At 39.0% G+C, this 26,077-nt stretch overlaps 1 protein-coding gene across 4 annotated transcripts in view; it reads right to left on the bottom strand.

Annotated features, from left to right (window-relative positions):
- Positions 1 to 11,449: 11,449 nt before the first annotated feature.
- Positions 11,450 to 26,077, bottom strand: part of LOC126272134 (probable phosphorylase b kinase regulatory subunit beta) — a 154,438-nt gene continuing 139,810 nt past the window's right edge. For all 4 annotated transcript variants that reach the window (XM_049974738.1, XM_049974740.1, XM_049974739.1 and 1 more), the window contains 2 exons: positions 21,121 to 21,228; positions 11,450 to 11,872 (listed from right to left, as the gene is read on the bottom strand). In XM_049974738.1, coding sequence (XP_049830695.1) covers positions 11,687 to 11,872; positions 21,121 to 21,228 — 294 coding nt within the window. In that variant the 3' untranslated portion in view covers positions 11,450 to 11,686. The remainder of the gene's footprint in view (positions 11,873 to 21,120; positions 21,229 to 26,077) is intronic.

Raw genomic sequence — 26,077 nt, 5'->3', positions numbered from 1 at the left:
TTCGCAATCGGAGGAGAAACAGGGATGACCTTATCAATGGTGTCAATATAGACAGGTATTAGTGACCATGACGTCATGAAAGTGGCTATGGTTACTAATGTTAATTAATCAATCAAGAAGGCTACGAGAGTATTTCTGTCAGAAAAAGCAGAAAAGCTTTTGTTGGCATCCTACTTAGACAATGAATCGACATAATTTATTTTCGGTATGATGAATGTAGAGGAATTACGGGCAAAGTTTAAATGGACAGTTAACCGTGCTTTGGAGAGGTATGTGCCGAGTAAGGCCGGGGCCACACGAGCGGAATAGCTGCGGAACGCCAGACGCGCGGTAAATGACAGCACCACTATGGCGCATGGAGTAGATGCAGCATTCCACACGGGGCGGAACGTCTGCGGCTGCGGAATTTTGTCGCTTGCCAGCCGCATCGCCCATAGCGAGGCGGAAAACCCGTTGCGGCACACGCAGCGCTATGGGTCATGAGAATCTATTGGGCATTTCACACGGGCGGTGCGACAGGTGTGCGGAGGAAGGCCAGCTGACAGCAGTCAGTGCTGGGAGCGGAGTAGAGTGGCCATTTGCAGCAGGCAGTTGCGTGCTCCGTTCCGTGTGACTTCCACGATGTGCCCACTAGACATTGAGAAAATAGATATGGAGATTCTGATAATGGAAGTGGAAAAAAGGCCTTGTATTTGGGATGTAAGGACCGAGGAATACAAGGGCAGAAATAAGAAGGATGCAGCATGGAATGAAATCTGCTGTGCATTATTCGATGATTTCTCAGATCATTCAAGCACAAAGAAAAAATCCGTTGGTAAGTTTTTCGTCCACTATTAGAATAATACAATTGGTTAAAAGATCACTCTGAATTGCAACATAGTTAGCGAATTAGTTTTGTGGAACTCGTTAAGTATTTTTGTTTAGAGATTGCTGAACAATGGTAAGTGTTGAGAAAGCCCTGCATTTCTATTATTGTTGACATGTTACACATTGATAATGTAACAACAAGCACAAATATAATAATAGAAAAGAACAGCATATTTGGACAATAATATGTAAGAATTGGCAATAATGGTATCGATTCTTTTGCATCGCATGAATTAAGCCATATGATCGCCTTGGACAATTACAATATTGGATAGAGTGATAAATCACTAAAAATAGAACATTAAACAAACCAGTTCAGTAAGCACTGCTCTCAAATGAGTTTCTGGATAGTGCATGAAAGAGTCAACAATAGCTGATTAGTTAGTTTTATTAACTCTCAGGTGAATTTACAGGTGTAATTACCGATAATAACAAGCTAGAACAATAAAATTAATAAAACTAAATATTAAGGAAAATGCATAAAGAAGTTCATTTTCTGCTCTATGTAACACCTCGGATTTTGCTGTCCTCCCAAAGCACTTTACCAGCCGCACTTACAAAATAATTTGCCATTACATCTCTGTTTCTTATTGCTGACACACTTCTTCTTTCATCCAAGTTTGTTGCAGTCTCAAATCCATTCACAATAAATGTGTCTTCAATTTGGTGCCCATCTCTCTCGCGCACATAATTATGCAGAACACACATGCTTTTGTTATGTCAACAGCAGAATCCAATTTCACATTATAACTCGCTGGAACACGCGCCATTTGTTCGACAATATGCCGAAGGAACATTCAACGTACCTACGAGCCCGTGACAAACGGCAGTTGAAAATTCTCTTCTCGCATGTCAACATTTTACCACCATATGGCCGTAGTACTGTTCTGAGAGTCCAAATGCTTCGTCACCGCCCGCATCTCGTGGTCGTGCGGTAGCGTTCTCGCTTCCCACTCCCAGGTTCCCGGATTCGATTCCTGGTGGGGTCAGGGATTTTCTCTGCCTCGTGATGGCTGGGTGTTGTGTGATGTCCTTAGGTTAGATAGGTTTAAGTAGTTCTAAGTTCAAGGGGACTCATGACCTAAGATGTTAAGTTCCATAGTGCTCAGAGCCATTTTTTTGCTTCGTCACCAACAAACACATACGGTGTAACTATCCCAGTGGCATTTGGTAAGCCAGAGGGCTCTGGTATACACAATGTATTTCCGTTCAGACGTTACCACAGGGTAGATTTTTTAAAAATTGTGCTGTCTGAATCTTTTCCAAACGAGCCAATGTCGACAAAAACGAATCTATTATTTGAGTTTGCCACTGCTAAAAGAACAATGGAAAAATGGAAAAGAAGTCCTTATAAAATAGTGAACCACTCGTCTTAGGTTTGACCAACCGAATGTGTTTACTATCGACTTCCCCCTATGCAATTTGGGAAATTTACACGGATTTGGAATCCACTGGCAATATTCTTCCACTCCTCCTCTGTCGGCTGAGGCAGACACTTGTCACGCAGGCAGCCCCAAATCGCACAGCACACTTTCCTCACTATGTCACTGGCTGTTGACTTTCCACGAACAATACGAGACTGGAATAGAAGGGAGAACCGATAGAGGTACTCAGGGTACCCTCCGCGACACACCGTCAGGTGGCTTGTGGAGTATGGATGTAGATGTATTCTGTATGTATAGTGCAGATCAACTAAGTGACAACCAGTAGCCAAATACCTAAAACCAAAGATGTAAATGTATAAAAATTACGTTCAATATTCAGTCATTATTTAATAAAGTTAAAGATTTTAAAGTTACGTTAAATTTCCGTTTCTTTTTTTCTCCTTTGTAGGCCAGAAGGCACAGCAAAAGTGGCGTAACATTAGGGACTATTATCGGAAATATGTAAGGAAAGTGAAGAAATCTGGTTCAGAAGCAGTAAGAATATTAAAATACTTGTACGCTGACCAGCTGGGGTTCTTGGCAACCGTTTTAGAAACAAGAGATTCGGTTTCAAGTCTACAGGAACACGAAATTCAGCACTTGGAACATCCTTTGGAATTTTCCCTGGCAGAAGACGACACCGGCAACCCAGTAACATCAGTTGTCGCCTCAACACCTGAGCAGATTTCGGTAGGCTCATCAGTTCCACAAAAGAAAACGAAAGTGAGAAGCGTGAAAACAGATCTCGAAGCTAAATTACGCAAATTTCTGGATAGTCCTCCAATTCGTTCTCCGTCCGCTGAGGACGAAGACAAATCGTTTTTTGATTCCTTGTTGTCTACGCTGCATAAGTTTGATTTAGATCAAAAACTAGAATTCCGTATGGAAGTTTTACGCCTACTTCAGGGCATCCGCAACGCAAAATCATTTCATGGCTGTTATGCAGCGTGTGAGCAACCTATGCAACATGCACCAACGCATGCAGTGAGCCCAGGACATTTCCAAACATTACATACACAAGGAAATATATACAACCAGCGTGCAGCTCCTCAATTAGTGCAGATGCAGTCTCAACAGTATCGAGCTGAAAGAATTCGGACGTCTAGAGAACAATCGCTTTCTATTTCACCAGAGTTTATTGATTCTGACTCTTTGAGTGGATGGTCTTTGCAGAAAAGTGAATTAAAAGGATTTACTTTCCCTTTTTGCATGTCCATTCTGTTAATTTCATTTACAGTTAATTAATGTTTCTTATCCTCAAAAGACGGATTTACATGTAACATTTCATTCAATATCAATAAAGAAAAAGAGAATTAAACTTGTTCGTTTATTGACCTAATCATTATGTTTTTTAAAAAATTGAAATGAAAGTGTTGTTAAAACTAGTGGTAGACATTACTGGGTTTCTTTAATTTTAGCAGAGATAATTTTTGGCTGAGACAGGATACTTACACATTAGAATTCACTAACCTTAAAGTTACAGCCAGCATTTCTACTGAAGGTATAGCGAGTCTCATGTTCGTGTCTTGCTTCTGTAAAGCGCTTCTAAACGTGTGGTGTAATTCATCGAAGCTTGAGAAAGACATACGGAAATAGTTGAAAAATTTCACTTCATCCTCTCGTAGCTCGTTAAATATAACGTAAAATGCTCCTTGCAACAACCGACTACTCACTACTGGATGCACCCAGTACTTTCGGTGTATTTTTCTCTTTTTCAGTATTTTTAGCCCTGCGTATGCCACTACTGCACAGTGTCGAGCATCAATCGCAAATGACAGCTTTTTTTTTTTTAAAAAAAAGGAGAGAACAATTCAGTCTATTTCCTTGGCCTCCTCGAGGCTACGAAGCGAACTATCTTCACTCTAAGAAGATTTCGCGCTGTACTAGAATGAAAAGTGTATTTTTTCTCGTCTCTAGTTCATTTAATCGCAGGGTAAACAGTTACCAGGTCGACTTTACTTACTTTCTTAAAAATTGTGTTGATAATAGTTATTTAATGTTTCATGAATGAAACAGTGGTAGACAAGAAAAAATGACATATACAGCAAATAGCTAACTCTGCACCGGAATCTGCAAATGTATTTTTCTACTTTTAAAATGATGAATCTCTGAAAGATGCAATGTTAACATAAAGTGTGACTGTAAATGCCTTCATAGACGACATGCGGAAAATAAACACGGTACAACTCTGCACTGTAAGCGAGAAAGCGCCAATATATGTCACTCGATTACTCCATACTGGAAAGAGATATGGCCCTCCTTCCAGTGTTAAAAACAATTTCGATATCTTAGCTACAATTCGTACGACCTCATATGCACCAAACGCAAAGTAGCCAGCGACGACATTGTTTACTGCAAACTTTTCAAAATATGCGCTGTATTTTACTTAATTATGAAGTATCACGATAACCATGGCCAGCAGCGAAAAGAAAACCAGTTCATTATCAAGCTGTGATATCAGGCTATAACATGCGTAAAAATAATTTTTTTTCGTCGAATAGTTTCCTCACAATCGAATGTGAGAGATTGCGTAGCGCAGAACACAGACGAATTCCAAAACAGTGGTTTTAATTTTTTACACGAAAAGTATAAGTTGTAATGAGAAACTAACTACATGGACGGATGTAGCTTTCCTTCGTTTACATGAAACAATTTTTTTCGAGATGACTAGATATTTGGCTCTCCGACGAACATTCCGCAGCTAGCCGCACGGCTGTAGGACTCTGCGTCTAGCCGCAAGCCGTCGACCGTTACGGAAACAATCCGCTCGTGTGGCCCCGGTCTAACAGAGCTCTACATAAGATAGTACCGTATCTGCTGCAGCCAAGGAAGCATGACAGGAGACAGCATATCCAACTAACTTTCCAAGAGTTTCCCATATATAACGAATGATATTCAGTTGCCTGGGTGTCCCAGAGCCACAGGTGCACGCTTATATGGTGAACCTATTGAAGGCACCATACTACACCACTGTAACAAGCTACACACAAGGGGATCCAAACACTCATAGCAGAAACCACCAGACCATCAACAGGAGCTAGCAGCCACAGCCGACAGCAAGAAGCGCCGCCAGTCTCCCCGCCATAAACATCACCCAGCGGCAGTGTCAGGTTCAAATCCAGCTGCTGCCATCAGTGCCACAGCAGAGTGATCAATCAGCACTGTTCCAGCCACAGTTGTTCTAGGTATAAGACCTACAACATGCCACTGCCACAGCTGCCCCTGTCTACATGACAGGCATTTGCAGCTGATGTGGCTGGCAATTGCACCTATGCCCTGAAGCAGCAGCAGTTGTAGTGCCTCTGGTCCCACCATGGCACTGCCTGATGAATGCCACAAGTGCCAACCAGAGGGCGATCGGCACTCCCTGCCAACACACTGAACCTCCCTCCTTCCTATTATGTGACCACACATGGGCTCGGTAGATTCCAGGCAGCACACATACACCAACAGCAAGAAGATGTCCCTAATGACCTCAATTCAATACCACAGCACCAGCCTCTGGCCCCCAAACAGCCCACACCAGGCACTGCACCTATGAAAATGGACTTCCCTGAAGAAGAGACCAAGACAAGCTCTGTCTTCCTATGGCTCTGTTCACAAAAGCATTACTACGTTGGGGAGCAGGAGTAGGATATATTTGGATTGACAGACAGTGAGCATGTCAGTCAGAAGGCCTGGGAACATCCTTTTCATTACAGCACGGTACAAAGAACACTGGGGAACACACGTCTCCACAGCACAGCTATGACGGAATGGTTGCCGACCTGTCTGCTTACAAGCTTCACACACACACAAACACACACACACACACACACACACACACACACACACACAGACACACACACAGTTGAGCATAATATAATGAAATATGGATCAGTTTTGTAAACAAATTATTTATTTCCTGCAGTATACACCATTATTGTTGACAATATATTGCCATTTCTCTGGAACCTTATAAATGCCACTGTTACAAAATGTGGGGGTTTTCAGGTTGATAAATTCTTTGAGGTTCAATCTGCAGGGCTCCGATGAATTGAGGTGTTTGCCATTCAGGAAATTGTGCAGGCAAGGGAATAGATTAAAGTCAGAAGGGACAAAGTCTGGTGAATACAGTGGTTGTGGTAACACATCCCTCTGAAAAGAACACAGCTTTTGAGGGGTCACCATAGAGGCAAGTAGTCTAGCATTGTTGTGGTGAAAGATGACATCGTGTCCCAAATCTGATCATTTCTCATCAACGCCTACCTTGAGATGATCCAACTGTGAACAGTATTTCTCAGAAACGATAGTTTCATTTGGAAGTAGTTTTTAATATGGTATGCCTTTGTAATGCTACCAGATGCTTAGCAGAACCTTTCTCAGATACAGCCCTGGTTCAGGAACTGATAATGGTGGCTACACTGTCTTGCGCCATGATTCACTCTTCTCCACTTCTCATCTCCATTTACCAACCATTCCATAAAAGGAGCATTCTGATTGTGTCTCAAAAGCAGTCACAAATGAACACATGTGGAATCAGAGTTGGTTCACTCAGTTCACGAGGAACCCATACATCACGAATATTTACAAAAGCATGAACAACATTGAGCTCCAATGCCAACACCCAAGTTGTCATTCATGAACTGTTGACCATCATGTCTTTAAGCCATTCCATGTCCATAACCACTGGCCATCCAAATCAAGGTTTGTCTGTCAGAAATTCCTAGCCTGAAGTTGACTAAACCACTTTTACATGCTTGGGCCACTATTGCATCATCCCTGTATAAAGCACAAATCTTCTGCTGGCAAGCTGAGGCAGTTTGCCCCTTATGACAGTAAAACGCACAAGATGTCAGAAATGTTCTTTCTTGCTTTCCATAGCCTGTAAACACACGTTCGCCTTGTTCCATCCAATGCCAGGTGCAAACACACACTGACATATCCAATGGCTTGTCAGGTTGTCGACCTCTGCGTCAGAGGGATGGTTAGGCAATTGCAAATGTGTACCCTGGTGGGCACAGTGGGTGCAGGGTTTGCAGGCGCTATAGATGGAAGATGCAAGCAAAACAAACGAACTTATGAGAAAACCCCGTGTGTGTGATATTATGGCTAATGCAAGCAATAAGGTGCCAAGCGGACCAAGACATGCCGCTCAGGGTTCTTTCTGTAGGAAGAGATCTTGGAGGGCAGTTCTATTAGCAATACAATAAAGTAAAATTTTAATACTAATTTGGTTTCTTTGCCAAACTAGCTGAATAAACTTTAATTATATGAATTAACATAATAATTGCCACTGTTAAGTGACAATTTAATAAACATCAGGTCACCCCCTGTGGCAGTTATTGTGTTAATTCATGTATTCAAATATTAGGCAGTTAGTTTGACAAAGAAAAAATCAATGTTGAAATCATACTTCATTTTATTACTATTAGTACTGCACTCTAGGACTCGTCCCCACAAAAATATTGCCAAGCTGCCTTTCTCAGTCACCTTGACACTCCCAATGCTTCGATTAGTCACAGTGTCCCTGAAAATAGAGCCCCTTCAAATATGGTAAATTTACAAATTGAACATGCTTTGGCATTTTAAAGTAAATCACAGTGTCTTTGAATGTTAAACTAAGTTTCTTCAGAATTAGATATGCACACTGGATAAAAAATAAGTCATTCCCAGGAGACATCATGTTAATACTGTGTAACCTCTAATATTGATAATGGCTTCAATGTAGTGAGTAAAAGAATGCACAAGATTTTTCAGGTATGTCATATCCAGCTGAGGCCACTCATTGATGATTAGATCTTATGATGATGTTGTTGTTGTTGTTGTTTTCAGTCCAACGAATGGTTTGATGTAGCCGCTCATGCTATTCTATCATGTGCCTGGCTCTTCATCTCTGCTGCAACAACATCCATTTGAACCTACTTACTGTATTCAAACCTTGGTCTTTCTCTACAATTTTTACCCCCAACACTTCCTTACCAAATTGATGATATCTTCATCTTTCATGCATGTCCTATCAGCACATCCCTTCCTTTAATCAGATTGCAGCTTCAATTTCTTTTTTCCCCAATCTGATTCAGTGCCACCATATTAATTACTCAATCCTCCATCTAATCTTCAGCATTCTTTGGTAGCACACATTTCAGAAGCTTCTGTTCTCTTTGTAAGTGGCCTATAGTGTTACCAAAAATATTTACCAGTGTTTAATTGGTCAGCTATTTAGGATGGGGGCTGGGTGGCAGAGTTTGATTGTGACAAAGCACATCTGGTGAACCATTAGCCAATTTCATTTACATGAAAATCCTTGCAAATAAAACTTAACAATATAGTAATTCAAGCAATTTAAAATAAAACTTCAACAATTTAAAAATGTAGACCATTTAAAATAACATGTTAACAACTTAGTAGTAATGCAAACAACTTAATACTAACTTAATAAAAAGTAATAATTCAAACTCTGTCTTGAAATGGATGGGCTTCAATAATGGCTACCAAACTGGGGTGTTGATAAAATTAACTGGTGGGGAAAAAAAGCTTAAAAGAACACCACAGACCGAGATACTCATAAATGACAGGTCAAAACACACTCTTTGGGCCAGGAACTGCTTGCATGCACCACTCTGCATGCCTGTCCACATGCAGACTCGTAGCAGGCCCCAGTTGCCCCCTGCGTCATTGCTGCTTTATCAGCCCAGACTAAGAGAAGAATAAGTTGCTGTTACTCCATCCAGAAATACTCTACTTCTTTTCCAGTGCATCTCTCTCAATTCTTCACTGTATAGGCAGTGTCCTCTTCTCAATTCACAAGCAACACCTAACTGGACAATCAGCAAGGCAGGTGGTTTGAAGTGACTGTGACTGTGACAAATAATGAGTGTGCTACCTAATGGCACACACTTCTTGTCTGAACTGCTTATTGTCACTGTTTCATTTTCGTACAGTGCTATGCTGCTGAAAAATAACTTCAGAAAACACTTACTAATACTGAAATTTGTATTAGTTGTTAACAAATTCCTCTTTTCCAAGAATTCCTTTCATGCTATAGCCAGTGTGTATTTTATATCTTCTCTACTCCAGTCAACAATCAGCTATTTCACTGTCCAGATAACAGAACTCATCTACTGTTTTCTTTGTTTCATTTCCTCATCTAATTCCTTGATTTCATTCAACCACATTTCGTTTGCCCTTGTTTTACTTTTGTTGTTGTTCACCTTATAACATATTTTCAAGACTTTATTCATTCTATTCAACTGCTCACTCAAATCCTCAGCACACCTCAACGTTTTTATTTTTTTCTCCCTTAATATCAAACCCCTCTCCAAATTTCTTCCTGGTTTCCTTTGCTGCTTGCTCAATATAAAGATTAAATAACATCAGGGATAGGCTACAGCTCTGTCTCACTCTCTTCTCAATCACTGCTTGCCTTTCATGTCATTCCAGTCATATAAGTGCAGTCTACCAAATTGTGGGGATTTTGATTGCTACATCTCCCTTGTTGCTCTAAATAGTTCCAGAAATTTTCTATAGGTTTAAGATAGGGTAATTTAGTGGGCCAGCTGAGCTGCAATAAGGTGCCTGACTGCTAATCAAGACAGAAATTTATGTGCGCAACCCTGTGATCATGACAGTTACCTTGGAAGAGGCTAGTGTCTGCAGAAGACAACACTTGGTCACTGAGAATGTGCAGATATACATCTTGGTTCATGTTTATTGCAACCAGAATGAGAATCCCTGGGTCATAGTATGAAAAAAACCCCCAAAACATAACAGAACCACCTCTGGCCTGAGCTACAACCTCCGTACACTGCAGGCTAAATGCTTTGTTCATTGCTGCATTCATTGCCTTGCACCATTTAAAAAAGAGGCAAAATTGTGACTCATTGGACCACAATGCAGGTGTCCAGTCACGCACTGCCAGTTTGCGTGTTGTTTGGTTCACTGAACAAAGCAACTTCCCGTGTCACAGCAAGCAATGATTTTTAGGTGAGGGTTGAGGAATCCAACTCCATATGTTCATTACTTGCAGTTACCTTCATAATGTCATGAAGAAGCTGACTGGAATGGATCTGCATTCACTGACAACAGCATTGCCAGTCGGGTTTGAAACTGACTGTAATTTGCAACATCTAAAACTTACACCTGCTTTCCTTAAGTGCCACATTGCTGTGGGTGGTACACAATTCCTTGTAGATAAACTGCACAGGATGTGTTGATACACCAACAACTTAGGAAACTTGGTGTGGTCATGGACTCATCCAAACATGTTAGCTCCTTTATGCCCTTCTGTCACGTCTGTGTCAACCTATCTTATTGTGCTATTTCCATACCATTGACTGGCCCACATACACTACTCACTGCTATGACTTTTATCAGCAGTGGAGTGTCCCTTGACTGCTTGGTACCAACATTACACCATGTACAGTGTTCCAAACTGATCAGCATGCTCTTTTAAGGGGGTAACTAACATTTTGCCTCAAGAGCTTATGATTAATCTGTTGTGCTAGCAGAAGAAAATTCTTCCAAATGGATGGGATAAGAATACAAACCTTGCTGATTATGTGTGATGGCTAGGAAATTCCAAGGGATGATGAGTATGATAGAGCTATCAACCCTCTCTTTCATGTTCCTCCTCCACTCACTACTGCCATGGGTCTCCCAATGGAGAAAACTGACACACTTGAAATTATCAACTTTGCATTAGCTACAGAGTTTCAGGACCAGACAGAAGTTTCCATACAATGCTGGTGTGTCACCAGCAAGGTGTGAAAGATCTTGTGGTAATGTTGTTACCTCGGAAGTGTCATGCCCACAGCTGTATTGAGCCCAAAAACAATGGCCATTGTTGAAAATTTTAGGATGACAGCTATGGCTCTAGGGCTCAGTTCACTGATATAAATTTAATGTTGTGTGCTACACAGCACCAATGGCTATTAATATATTTATTGGATGCTAGTTGTGAATTGGGATTATGAGTGATGTCCTGGTGGATCAATTTAAATTTTGCTTTACTTTCAATGCCTATTGGATCACCAACTGGTGCTACTTCTTTCCAAAATAGGAAATCTTAGTCTGCGACACCGAAACTGTTACCTGAAAAAAGGTCCTTCAATATATATATCCTATGTTCTTGACAGTGTTACTAATGCAAAATCAAAATATGGAACAATAATAAGATCTTTTTCTAAAAAAAACAGTCCTTTATTTACACAAATATACAAACTCAGATTAAAGTCTGAAGACTTAAGCAAAGTTCAAAAATTTCTCCTGCACAAATAAGAGTAACAACCTGTTTGAAGTTTAGAATCTGTATTTCTAGAGAAACAGTATAGATTGTATACAAGGAAAAAATATTTGATTTGATTTGTACATTGCTTATGTTAGAAGTAACCATTATCACAGATAATTACAATGTTTTATGAAATTCTACATGGTTCATCTTGACCTATATCATCTTCAGTTTCTGGATTTGCAGAATATGTGACAAGCTGACCTCCTTGAAGAACATTATTCACAGCAGCACGTGCTAAATAACCTACGGTTATGCTGTACTGAGTTGAAAAAAATGGCATCAAATCTTCAGTGACCTCATGTTTATTGTCCTGGAACAAAGTTATTTATCCATCAATCTGTGTATATAGTTTAGCAGTAGAGGAGGCCATTCACCAAGTAGTAGGAGCATTAAGAGATCAACGAACACACAAAAAATAATGAAAACTTTGACAGCTTTCAGATTAATCCTTTACCAAGCATGTGCGTGGGCACACCCGCCTGCGCTCGCGCGCACACACACACACACACACACACACACACACACACACACACACACACACACACACTTGATTTGCAGTTTGGCAAGTGGCCTGGGGTTGTTTCAGATGGGGTGATCAAGTAGAGATGGAAATGGGAAGCAGGAGGAGGAGGAGTGGGAGAGGGGTGACAGGTGGCTCGAAGTAAGGCAGGAGGTATGAAGGTTAGGGATGTGGGAGGGAGAGGTGGCAGATGCACAGGGTAGAAAAGCAACACAAGGGTACCAGACTCAGTGGGTTTGTGTGGTACATGATGATGATGACATGGAGGTGTGAATTGGAAGAGGGTGTCAGGACAGAGGAAGGGGAGTCAGTTGGGTAAAGGGTGTGGGTGCAGTGGGTTTGTAGAGATCGAGGCCAGAAAGATAACAGGAGTGAAGGATGTATTACAAGGATAACTCCACAGTGTTGTTACGAGAAGCTGCTGCCGAGGAGAAGGATCCATATGGCACAGTTTGTGAATCGGCCATTGAGCTTGAAAATGTTGAGCTAAGCAGTGTATTCTGTCTCTGGGTGGTCCACTCCACTCCTGGATAGAGTATGACAGGGACAATTCATTCTGGTGGACAACTGGTTGTTGGTCATGCCCACATAAAATGTAGTGCAGATATTGCATCAAAACTGGTATGACATGGCTGGTTTCGCAGCTGGCCATGCCTCTGATGGGAAAGAACAATCCTGTGACACAGGACTAGACTAGGATTTACTGAGTGGGTGAAGCAGGCAGGTCTTGCAGTGGGCTCTTGGACAGGAATTTGGCTTCTGTGGAAAGGGACTGGGAGAGGAAATGGTGTAGGAATGGCCCAGGATCGTTTCTCTGGTTGGATGGGCAGTGGAATACTTCTGCAGGGTGAGAAGAATACTAGATATGATGTCCCTTGCAGGAATGACGATAGTTTGATGCTTATGCTTCGGTCCTGGATGATTTTGGGTGGTGAGTGGAGCACTCCTTCGCAGAGGATTACATGAGTGTGGGAATAAGGTGCAGCAAATCTATTTGCAGACTAGGTTTGGGGATAGTGCCCGTCTGTGAAGGCCTTTATGAGATCTTCAATATACTGCGCAAGGGAATTCTTGTAACAACTGCAGATACACCACCCACTGGCAGCCAGGCTAAATGAAAGAATGTTTCTCTTGGCAGGGCATTCACAACTGTTGATATTCAACGTCAATGATTAAATTTGCTGCACTTATAATTTTTTTTACAATTGTAGCAGATTTTATCATTAGTGATAAATGAGAACAGTTTTATGATTTGGATGGGGTGACAGCTATCAAAATACAGTTACTGATGGTGGTTAGTGGGCTTAATATGGGTAGAGGTATGGATGGAGCTGTCAGAGAAATGATCAACATCCAGGAAAGGCGCATGTTGGGCTGAGGAGGGCCAATGGGAGATAAGATGTTGAGGCTGTGCAGGACCGAGCTGAAGACCACATTTGAAATTGGCAGAAATTAGTGTAACTGATTTACATTTCAATTCACTCATTAAAACTCTGTGAGGAAACCTCCTTCCCTCTTTCCTGACGAAGCAACTGTTGGTTGCGAAAGCTTGAATTTTGTGTGTATGTTTGTGTTTGTTTGTGTGTCTATCGACATGCCAGTGCTTTCGTTTGGTAAGTCATATCATCTTTGTTTTTAGATACATTTTTCCCACATGGAATGTTTCCCTCTGTTATATTCAGATAATAATTTCATAAATATATAAGAATGGGACAGTTAATAGTAGCTTGTAAGTAAATAATTCATAATATACTTTTTTCTTATGTATTGTGCATGTATTCCACGTTATTTTTCCTGTATTTTTAGTGTATGTACTGCAGCTGAGCTTCCCCAAAATGATTCCTCTGAATCATTTCAGGCAGATGCTGGGATGGAAGATTTATTTCATAGTAACATGGCCTATTTCCTTGTTCCTGCTTTGCAGAAGGAGCATTCAATAAAGTATGCTTTTAATTTTCTTTTGAATTGATAGGGATTCATAATTTCTTGCTTTAATTTTAGATGGGAGCTTGCTGAATACTTTTACACTAGTGTATGTAACTCTTTTACAGATGCTGAACAAGGAGAAAAAGTCTCCATGAAAATTATGTTTGTGTATTGCATTGCTGTTGTGCAAATTGCAGTAACAGTTTGTGAGCAAATTTTCTGTTGGGTTGCAGGCACATGCTTGGTTTTCTGGTACAGACTGAAATCCCTGCACCATAGTACTGTGACATTCCACTTGAAAAACCAAATCAAAATGATGCAGCCCATTGAAAAAATATAGTATTGCACAGTATTCATTTTCTGCAGGTAAACAGGAACAATGCTTAAACAATCCACACTGAGCAGGTGGAAGTGTAGAGCAAGACTGCATCATGATTAACATAGTGGTTACATGGCACAGACATTTCCTGTTTCATCAAAAAAGTCTGAATGACAATGAAAGAAGTGGTACAACATCTCTCAGAAAGAAACATGAACTGCAAGAGGAGTGATGGCAATCTTCTGAATTGCAGCCAGCACAGTTTTTGCACAGGCCTATACAGAAGATAGTGTTAGAAGTTTAAGACAATAACAAAACTGTGGTAGGAATCAGCCTACATATTTCAAAGGACTTTGATACAGTAAACTAACAATTCTCTCACACACTGGAGACAAAAGGCATCAGCGGAATTGGGGAAGAAATTGTCTGACTCCTGTCTCCATGACAGAACTCAGGTTTGGAACTCATCTCAATACAGGCAAAAAATAAAGTATGTACCAGACACTACGAAAGTGGAAGTAAGTGTCCTGCAAGGTAGTATTCTTGGGCCCCTATTATTCTTTATCTATATAAATGACATTAAAAGCCCCAACAGTTCATACAAAATTACATTGTTTGCAGATGATACCAGGAAAATTATATGTAATGACAAAAAATTCTTATCCATTCCAGCATAAAAAGTTCTGAAGTCAGCATAAAAAGTTCTGAAGTGTGTGTAGCAGTCGTATCATGCTGACAAGTTAGCTCTTAATTGAAATAAAACAAATTATATATAGTGTAGTAAAGTAAATGAGAAGGATGATCTCCATTTATTATGGTCTGAGCAGGACAGAATCACAGTCTAGAAAAGTTTTAGGCATGAGAATTGATCATAACTTGAGTGGGAATGACCATGTCATGTACATAACCCCAAAACTCAAGTCTGCATGATTTGCACTGAGAATAATTTCAAGAGTTTGGAGCACAGAGTGTGTGACATTAGTGTATTTTGATTATGTTTATTCTATTTAATCTAGTGGAATATTGTTCTGAGGTGTTACAGAATCTCGTTTGAGAGACTTTTTAAATTATAGAAAAGGGCCATTGGAATTATAACAAACAGCTATCCACATACACACTGCAGGCCTTATTCATGTAGTTAAAAATACATACAGTACCAGCTTTGTACATATTCATGACTGAACTGTAAGCAATAACAAACTTGAGTAGTTTATACATAAATTCAGCAAGTACAATATACATATAAGTAAAAATCTGCATGTAGCAGAAGCAAGGGAGAAAAAACCTCTGAAACAAGTGGATTATTTAGGGAATAAAGCTGTATAATGCTCTTTCAATTTGCATAAGAGGAATGGAATATGAGGGAAAGTTTAAGTTAGAGTTAAAAAATTACCTATTAAAAAAATGTTTTTATAATACAGAGGAATATTTAGAATCCCTTCATCACTAACAAATACTTGTATTTTCTTCACTGTCATTTGAATCCTGCCGTTCTCATTGTAAATTTTATATTTTCTTTGTATACTATTTTAACTTAAATGATGTGATAACTGTGTTTTTCAAAGAGTACTGTATATATGTCAAATTATTATTTACTTGTTCAGAGAGCACATTCGAGACCAAGACTTTAGTTCACTGTATCAATTTCCTTAACACAGAGTAAAGTGCTGATTTTATGTTTATTATATAAATTTGTAGAATGTGCTGTGCATATTGCTGCACAGTATTATGACAAGGTCTATATCATGTAAGTGATGCAAAGGGTTATACTAAACTAAACTAAACTAACGATGTCAACAAATTTCTAGTATGGAACTTCATTTTTTTTTTTTTTTTGAGATTATAATTATAGCTTTATGACTATAACTTGTATTACCAGAAAATACAGCTATTAAGGAGCAAATGTTCTGAGAAGTGTGTGTAAGAATTTTAAGATCCTTAAAAACATTACTGAATTATATGTCATTATCCTCTTTCACAATAATGTTACTGTTTGCTTCTGGTGAGTAAATGCTTTATTTACTTTAGGTATATTGATCCATAAAGATAATTCCATAACAGTGAAAACATGGAAAATAAGCCAACAGTCTTACCTTTAGGACAACAAAATGAAATATTTCTAGGATCAAAAGATGTTGAACTAAGTGTCTTGATTAGTGATAAGTTTATCTGTTTGTTGATTACATTTTAATTTGTACTCCAATTGAACCTCAAGGTGTTTTCCACAGATTTCATTTAGAGTATGTCCATTAATACCTTATTTTTTATAGCAATTTATATTAATTTGTTTCAAATAGCATATTATGAATCTTTGAGATACAAAGACTTTTAGGAAGTATTGGGAAAGAAACATATACGAGCAAACTTGGGGAACCACGAAACACATATATCCAAATAATCATATGGGGATTTGAAACTGCTTCTTACAAACAAAAGCCATGGACCTCGACATCACACCATTGTGTGGATTATGAGAATGGAAAGCATGCTGGATGGTACGTAAGTGAATGTTTTAAAACTGTTGTTCATTTTAACAAAGAAATGACAATGGCCATGAGATGCAAGATTAATCACATTGTATCCATACACTAATGCTGACTTTCAGTTTTCATTTTGTATGTTTTTCAAACACCAGATATGAGTGATTACATGTGACATATCAAGCCAGTCCACAAGGCATGTTTGGGTGACATAATTGCTACTACACTGCTTAAAAAATGGATTTATCAGAAGTATTGAATACGAATCTGGTTTGAGAAGTCTGGTAAAAAAAAAGTACGTCTTGTAAACAACTCACCATATTTCTCGACATAGTCTCCATTGAGGGATTTGGTCCAGTGTCCAGTCATCCTCCAGCTTTTTCATCCCATCAGAAAAATTGGTTCTCTCAAACTCGGCAAAATACTCTTTGACTGTAACTATCACTTCCTCATTTGATGAAAATTTCTTCCGTGCAAGCCAAAGTCTCAAGCTAGGAACAGGGAGAAGTCACTTGGGGCTTAGTCTGGTGAATATGGCAGATGAGGGAGCGATCAGAAGCCCAGTTCATATATTTTGCCAGTGTTAGCCCTGATATATGTTATGGTACATTATCCTAGTGAAAGTGCATTTTTTGCATCCCATCCTTGATCTTTTTTCAGCCAACATGTTTCAAAAGATTCATCATGAAGCATAGTAGGATCCAGCTACAGTTCTGCCTTTTTCCAAGTAATCTTTGAGGATTATTCCTGGGGAATTTCAAAACAGTTGCCATCATCTTACCACCTGACAAAATGGTCTTTGTCTTCTTCGGTGCAATTTCACCTGGAACCAGGTTTCATCAACAGTCACAAATCGGTAAATAAAGTCTTGCGGATTGCAATTCAACTTCAGCAGATATTATGTTGAAATGTTGTGCCAATGCTCTTTTGGTTGACTGTCAGCAACTGTGGCAACCATCTTCCACAAAGCATCTTCACGGTCAATTCTATGTGTAGGATATTACGCAGTTGCACAGATGAGATGTCTGCAGTCTCATAAATCACACAAATTTTTATTTCTTGCATTACCATATCATGGATTTTGTTGATGTTTTCCTTTGTGGTGACCTTAGTTGAACGGCCAAAGAGTGGTTCATCTTCAGTACTTGTCCAGCCACATTTAAATTCTGGTGTAATTACATTTGCTTGGAGACATATCGAGTTTCAGGTACCCTTATTCAATGTTTAAATTCATTAATCCAAAAGTAAATGGTCTTTAACGATGATGCAGAGTCTGCATGAACTTCATACAATTCAGTTTGATTTGTGCAGCTGTTCAACCCTTCAAATGAAAATGTTTAATAACAGCACAAAACCTGGTTTTCTCAATTTTTTAATTACTGTTGACACATTGACTAATTCAGACAGCTGTCAATAATGAACTGGCTGCTGTACATTGTTGATATTCTTTATAAGATCCTTGGAAAAATCCTTATTTGCAACAAAAATGTTTATTCTTTCATGGAAATTTACCAGACTTATTAAACCAATCTCTACAATCATTTCCTCACAAAATGTTCATTAACGCATAATGAATCTGAAATACAATGGATCACCTTCAGGGGCTTTTCGCAATTCTTCCATTAGTTTTTAATCACTTGTGTACTTTTTACAAACTACACTTACAAATTCTTCTTACCTTCTTACATCAGTTTAAAACATAGTTTTAAAGATATTTTTATTGTTCAGTCCAAAATATACTTCCTGTGAGTCTTTCCAGCAACACTTTTGTGCATTTTCACTTTCGCCACTTTACTGTTTGAACAAATCCTATGTGATCAAAAGTATCTGGACACCGCCAAAAACATATGTTTTTCATATTAGGTGCATTGTGCTGCCACCTACTGCCAGGTACTCAATATCAGTGGCCTCAGTAGTCATTAGACATCGTGAGGGAGCAGAATGGGGCACTCCGTGGAACTAACTGAGTTTGAACGTGGTCAGGTTATTGGGCGTCACTTGTGTCATACATCTGAACGTGAGATTTCCACACTCCTAAACATCACTAGGTCCACTGTTGCCAGTGTGATAGTGAAATGGGAATGTGAAGGGACACATAAAGCACAAAAGCGTACAGGCCGACCTCATCTGTTGACTGATAGAGACCGAACAGTTGAAGAGGGTTGTAATGTGTAATAGGCAGACATCTATCCAGACCCTCACACAAGAATTCCAAACTGCATCAGTATTCACTGCAAGTACTATGACGGTTAAGCAGGAGGTGAGAAAACTTGGATTTCATGGTTGAGCGGTTGCTCATAAGCCACACATCACACCAGTATATGCCAAACGATGCTTTGTCTGATGTAAGGAGCATAAACATTGGATGACTGAACGGTGAAAAAATGTTGTGTGGAGTGGTGAATCACGGTACACAATGTGGCGATCCGATGGCTGGGTGTGGCTATGGTGAATGCCCAGTGAACATCATCTGTCAACGTGTGTAGTGTCAACAGTAAAATTAGGAGGCAGTGGTGTTATGGTGTGGTCACGTTTTTCATGGAGGGGACTTACATCCCTTGTTGTTTTGTGTGGCACTATCACAGCACAGCCTACATTGATGTTTTAAGCACCTTCTTGCTTCCCACTGTTGAAGAGCAATTCGGGGTTGGCAATTGCAGTTTTCAACATGACTGAGTACCTGGTCATAATGCAAGGCCTGTGATGGAGTGGTTACACAACAATAACATCCTTCTAATGGACTGGCCTGCACAAACTCCTGACCTGAATCCTACAGAACAGCTTTGGCATGTTTTGGACTGACTTCATGCCAGGCCTCACCAAACAACACACCTCTCCTCAGAGCAGCACTCTGTGAAGAATGGTATGCCACTCCAGAAGGAACCTTCAGCACCTGACTGAATGTTGCCTGTAAGAGTGGAAGCTACCATCGAGGCTAAGGGTGGGCCAACACCATTCTGAATTTCAGCTTTACCGATGGAGGCTGCCACAAACTTGTAAGTCATTTTCAGTCAGGTGTCCGGATACTTTTGATCACATAGTGTAGATACTTTTGATCACATAGTGTAGACACTTTTGAAACAATCTGGCAACTTAAAAACTATGTGGTGGATCCATGTACAAACCTGGAACTTCGCTCATATCAACTGAGGTATTCATTCATTACCCAGGACCCAGTCTTACAGCTTTACTGGTCAAGCCAGGATACTTGGTCAGCAAGAGCACTGCTGACAAAAGCCAAGGTTTTGGGTTCAAGTTTCTATCCAGCCCATAGTTTTAATCCACCAAGATGTTACAAAACAATGCACACTCCACTGAAGAGTGAAAGACTTATTCTGGCAATATAGATTTTTTGTTAATGGCTGCTACTTGAAGAAAACAAGTCACAGATGTACAAACCAACAAGCCATTACACAGATCTTAATACACTATCGCGTCCACAAGTCATTTATCTCTTTTAGCATGTTGTAAAGAGATTTCATTTGGTAAATTATTTTGGTTCTTTCCCCTTCAGTTCCAAAAAAGTTTGCAAAATTGGCAAAAAGTTATGTTTATTAAATTATGTTGATTATTAAATTATGTTTGATTTCCTTCTTTTTCCATTTAGCATGTCATCAGATGCTTTTAGGGAGTGTCAGCAATTTTACAGTTTGTCCAACAGATCAAGCTCTCTGCCTTTGTTAGTTTCTACAGGTGCAACATGGTTTTTCAAGTGTCAGTTATTAATGAAGAAAACGTCAATATGTTTCAATTACAAGTATGATGTGGGTGAAAATGTACAAAGCAAAGGGGTTTTTTCATGTGTCAGTCATAAAATGGAAAAATGTTAATATGTTCTAACTGCAAGTGATATGGAAGTGAAAATGCACAAAACTGTCATGAACATAAAGTATAAAAAAGAATGTAAGAACTATAAAAACTGCCTTCCTGAAGATAACCTCACATTTCTTTTAGGTGTATTTTACAGTCTTAAACATTCTGTAACTGAAGTAGGATTTATTTAATATGGCAGTGTCAAACACATTTGTAAACATTCTTGTCATGGAATAAGTGAAAGGGAATATCTGGGACAGATGCCTCATCCAGTGTACATTTATAACTTGTCACAAATAATCAACACAGCTTGTATTCTGCAATGGAGCTTATAAATTTGTTCTCAGTATTTTTTAGAAACTACCTTTAGTCATAATTGCCAAATTTACTGTTATATAAATTAAGTACAAATTTCCAATTTGTTGTTTATTTTTACATTTGGCCATAAACTTAGAAACTAAACAGAAAATGTTCACTAAAACAAAAAATTGATTAATTACCTTGCAAAACATATGGTATGCTTCATTCATAAGGTGGTCTAGGTCCAGTTGCTTCTGAAAGGTCAGCTCTGGATTTCGGACGAGTATTGTGGAGACAATGCAGAGCAGCTGTGAACAAGAAGCATACAGAATAGTGTTTGTGATACTAACTATAGACCTCTATAAGATTTAAACACAGCAGTCCACAGAGAATACTAAATTAACTGTTCCCACAGCTAGATCAGATGTTCCCATTTCCATACATCAGTGGGGGAAAAAATCAATCCAATGTGTGGCAGAAGAATTTTTTGTTGAAATGAGTTGTACAGTAAGAACAGAGTAACAAATGAAGATTATAAAGTTAATATAGATACGCTTGAAGGGCCTGTCAATTGGGCAGAATGGTAATGGCACATGTATATGATGCTCTATTCATATGAACTCAAAGATATTGTCATCAGTACACACAAATCTGTTGTATTGCCTTGAGATCCTACTACTGAATAAAATGTAGTAAATGCAAAATGGCAAAAGAATGACGCGAAAGCAGCGAGTCTAATAGCAAGTGCGTTAAGCAAATGAGTTGCTGAACTTGTGCTGACGTACAAAAATGCTAAAAAAATATGGGACAAACTACATGCACGATTTGTATGCAGCAGAAGACAACACTTGAACATGACAAAACAGAAGACATTAGCACACATGTTGCTAAGTTACAGATCCTATTTGTAGATCTAAATGACGAATTAATTTAATATGAAGAGAATACATTGTCAAAAGGAATATTAAATGGAAACAGCCTGTTGTTCTATATGGCTGTGAGACATGGAGTATCTGGAAACAGGACTTCCACCTTGTTTTTGAGAGAAAAGTGCTTCGGAAGATCTTCGGTCTGGTTCTGGATGCAGATACAGGGGAATGAAGGATCAGATACAGCCAAGAGCTTGAGCAACTATACCAGCAGCCCAACATAGCAGGAACTGTCAAAGCCAAACGAATACAGTGGGCCAGCCGTGTGGCCCGGATGGAGGATCACAGATAGCCTCGGAAGCTCCTGGATTTCACACTTACAGGAAAGAGACCACCAGGAAGACCCAAGAAGCGTTGGAGGGATGGACCCCATGAAGATTTAAACCAAGTGTCAATAGATGTGAACTGATGGTGGATAGCAGCAATGGACAGAATATAGTGGAAAAAGAAACTTGTAGATGCGTGCGGTCCACGTAATAGTAGTAGTACAATGGAAACAGACTTCATGCAGCAATTTAAGTTGATGATGGTCTAATTGTTAGCAATGACAAAGAATGGATTACAACTTTTCTGGACGCTTTACGACATGAATTTGATATAACAATGGAGACCCTTCAGAATTTCATTGGCATAAAAATAATGCAAAATGAAGGCGGAGCAATTATGATTTCAAATATATATACAATCAACAAATACTGGAAAGATTTCGAATGGCACGATCCAACATGATTTCAACTTGTGCTGGATATGAAGAAAATGATCAAGATGAAGCAGTTTCATCCTCTGTCCCCCATCACAAGGCAACTGGGTGTCTTATGCATCCCTCAATAACAACTTGTCTAGACATAACTTTCACAGTGAATAAAGCTGCTTGAGCTATGGAAAAACCAATCACTGAGGTTGAGAACTTACAGTGGGGTTGATTTCACTGCAGACAAGTAAACAAGACATTCAACATCTGGCATTGTGGCAAAGTACTCTGGTGGGACAATATCATGGACAGGTTACTTGCAGAAGGTTGTGGCTACATCTACAAGCAAAGCAGAAATTATTTCTGTAGGTGAAGGAGCCAAAGAATTAATTTGGTTACACTGTTTATTAAGTGAATTAGTTGAAATGCTGTGACAATCTCCAACACTTTATATTGACAATGACAGTGTATTAAAATTGGCAAAAAATGCTGAATATTATCTTCAATCAAAACATATCAAGATTTGACACTTTTCTGTTTGTGACAGATTTCTGAGCAATGAAATTATGTTGGAACATATGAATGGAAAGAACCAGTTGACTGATCTTCTGACAAAGCCACTTGAGTGAGTTCACTTTAATTTGTTGCAAGCAGAGACTGGTGTGCAGGAAGTCAAGCAGTAACTTATTTTTTTTTTTTATTTGGCGGATTTGTTTTATTTTTCCTTTAGGAGAAAGTGTTATGACAAAAGAAAGAATGTTTTAGCGCTCACTGTAAAGTGTTATTCCTTGGTATTTTCTGAAATATTCTGGTTTTTATATGATATCTTTGAAGTTCATTTAAGTTATGAATAAAAGTTGTACCCTGAGAAAATATACCATTCACAAATAAAAATGTGGAGTTCAGACTTTATAATTTACAACAGGGAACATAACACGTAGAGTCGTTCAAGGATCAGTACTGGGCTCACTATTGTTTCTTACTTACATAAATGATCTTCTACTGACTTTAAAAGGAAGTTCAAAAACTGTAACATTTTCTGATAACACAAGCATAGTGATCAGTGGGCCAAAGCTTAGCACACACAGCTCAGACGATAGTTGCAAATGGTTCACAACTAACAGTTTAAGGCTTAATTTCACAAAGATTTGTATATGAAATCCAAATTGGCAGAGATTGTATGTTAGCACCAGAAGAAGACATTAATAGTCATACATCAAATGAAATCCACTGTAAAATTTCTTGGGGTCCAGTTGCATAACAAGTTAAAATGTAAAATTCCTTGGGGTCCATTTGGATAACAAGTTAAATAGTACCAACACATAGATGAACTAATCAAGAAGCTCAGTTCAGTATGTCATGCCCTTAGAAGCATCTTTCACGATGTTGGGAAAAAAGTTTGCTTATTTTGCGTATTTTCAGTCACTGTTTTTGTACAGAATTATCTTCTGGGACAGTGCACCTAAAGTAAATACAGAATCTGTTCAGCAGAATTAAACAGTAAGAATATTATGTAAAGTACTGAACAGTACTTTTTGCAGATCTATGTCTAGGAATTCTTACTGTCACTTCCATAAGCATTTACTCCTGAATGGTTTTTGTAGCAGATACTAAAAATTATTTACATCATCACATACAGACAATACAAAACATAAACTAGACAGTAACATATAGGTATTAGTGTCAGTGATGTAGAGAAATAGCTGAAATTGCTAAAGTTGAATATATTTCCAGGATTTGGTGGAAGCCCTGTAAGACTATACACCAAATTTGTGGTTGAGTTAACCCCTCTTTTAATTATAATCTACCACAGATCTATTGAACAAAAAGTGCTGCCAAATAGTTGGAAGAAAGTCCAAGTCACAACCATCTACACTAAGGGAATCAGAAGTGATCTGTAAAACTACCGTCCAGTATCCCTCGCATCCATTTGTTGTAGAATCTTAGAGCGTATTCTGAGCTCAAATGTAATGAGGTACCTCCAACAGAATGACCTTCTCACCCTGGCTAACCAACACAGATTCCAAAGGTAGTGATCATGTGAAACCCAAGTCACTCTTTTCTCACATGACATCCCGAAATCCATGAATCAAGGCAGTTGGGTCGATTTTCAAAGAACATTTGACTGAGTGCGGATTGAGGATTTTTTGGTCTGCCAGACACAGCATGTTAACTTGGTTGCAGAGTCATTGGCAGACATAGAAGTAACTTCCAGTGTGTCCAGGGAAGTGTGTTGGGAATCTTGCTGTTCATATTGTATACTAATGATATTGCACGCAATACTAATAGTACTTCAAACTTTTTGCAGATGCTGCATTTACCTGTATTGAAGTGCTGTCAGTAAAAGGAGCACAAAATTGTCAGATCATCATAAGATTTAAAAATAGTGTCGAGACTGACAACTTGTTTTAAGTTTTTGAAAAACTGAAACTGCACACTTCAGAAAATGAATGAGCCATCATTGAAATCAGTGAACTCATACAACACCTGGGTGTAACACTTTGTAGGGATCTGAAATGGAATTATCACATGAGCTCAGTTGTAGCTACTGCTGGTGGCAGACTTCAGTCTATTGGTACAATAGAAATGTTATCGCTCTACAAAGAAAATTACTTACAAATAACTCACGCAACCGATCCCAGAAATCACTCAGATGTGTGGGATGCATGCCAAACTTGCAGTGGTTAGTACACTGGACTCGCATCCAGGAGGACATTGGTTTAACCCTGTGTCCAGCCATTTGATTTAGGTTTGCTGTAATTTCCCTAAGTTGCTCCAGAAAAATGCTGAGATGATTCCTTTGAATGGCCAGTTTCTTTCCCAGGCCTTGAATCAATCTGAGAGTGTGCTCCATCTTTAATTACCTTGACGTCAATGGGCTGTTAAAGCCTAATATTCCTTCTTTTTTCCATGCTAAACAGGATTAACAGATGATATTGAATATATATGGAGAAGGGCAGCACATACCTTCAGAGGTTTGTTTGACCTGTGGAAGAGTGTCACAGAGGTGCTCGAGAAAGTCATCTGGAAGACACCTGAAGACAGATGCAAACTATCCCAAGAAAGGATTTTTATAAAATTCCAAGAACTGATCTAGGAATGTTCCCTAGGGGTCATGAGAACAAGATTAGATTAACTACAGTACACTGGTACAATGAGAATTACCATCTGTCATGCACTTTGCATTAGTTCACAGAGTAAAGATCTAGATCAACATAATTTTTATGTAGGCTTAGCCTCCATGCCTAGAGTTCAAAATGGAGTCATGTGCTCTGATGGGAAGATATTCTACAAGCTCCCATCCAATATAAAGCAAGACATTGCTAATTTGTACTAATTCGAAAGAAAACACCTCAACGGCCACACAACCTACAAATTACGTACATATCTAGATTCATAGATTGAAAAGTTCTCTTAGCTAAATGCTAAGTAGTAGTGTTCGTTGTAAGAATCTGTGACAAATAGTAATGTAGTGAAAAAGAACTCCAATATGTAGATGTAAGTACATTTTTCTTTTAAATACACCATTGTAAACAA

Source organism: Schistocerca gregaria, chromosome 5 (genome assembly GCF_023897955.1).
Source record: "Schistocerca gregaria isolate iqSchGreg1 chromosome 5, iqSchGreg1.2, whole genome shotgun sequence".
NCBI classification, from domain to species: domain Eukaryota; kingdom Metazoa; phylum Arthropoda; class Insecta; order Orthoptera; family Acrididae; genus Schistocerca; species Schistocerca gregaria.
This window is presented reverse-complemented; position numbering and strand designations above follow the sequence as displayed.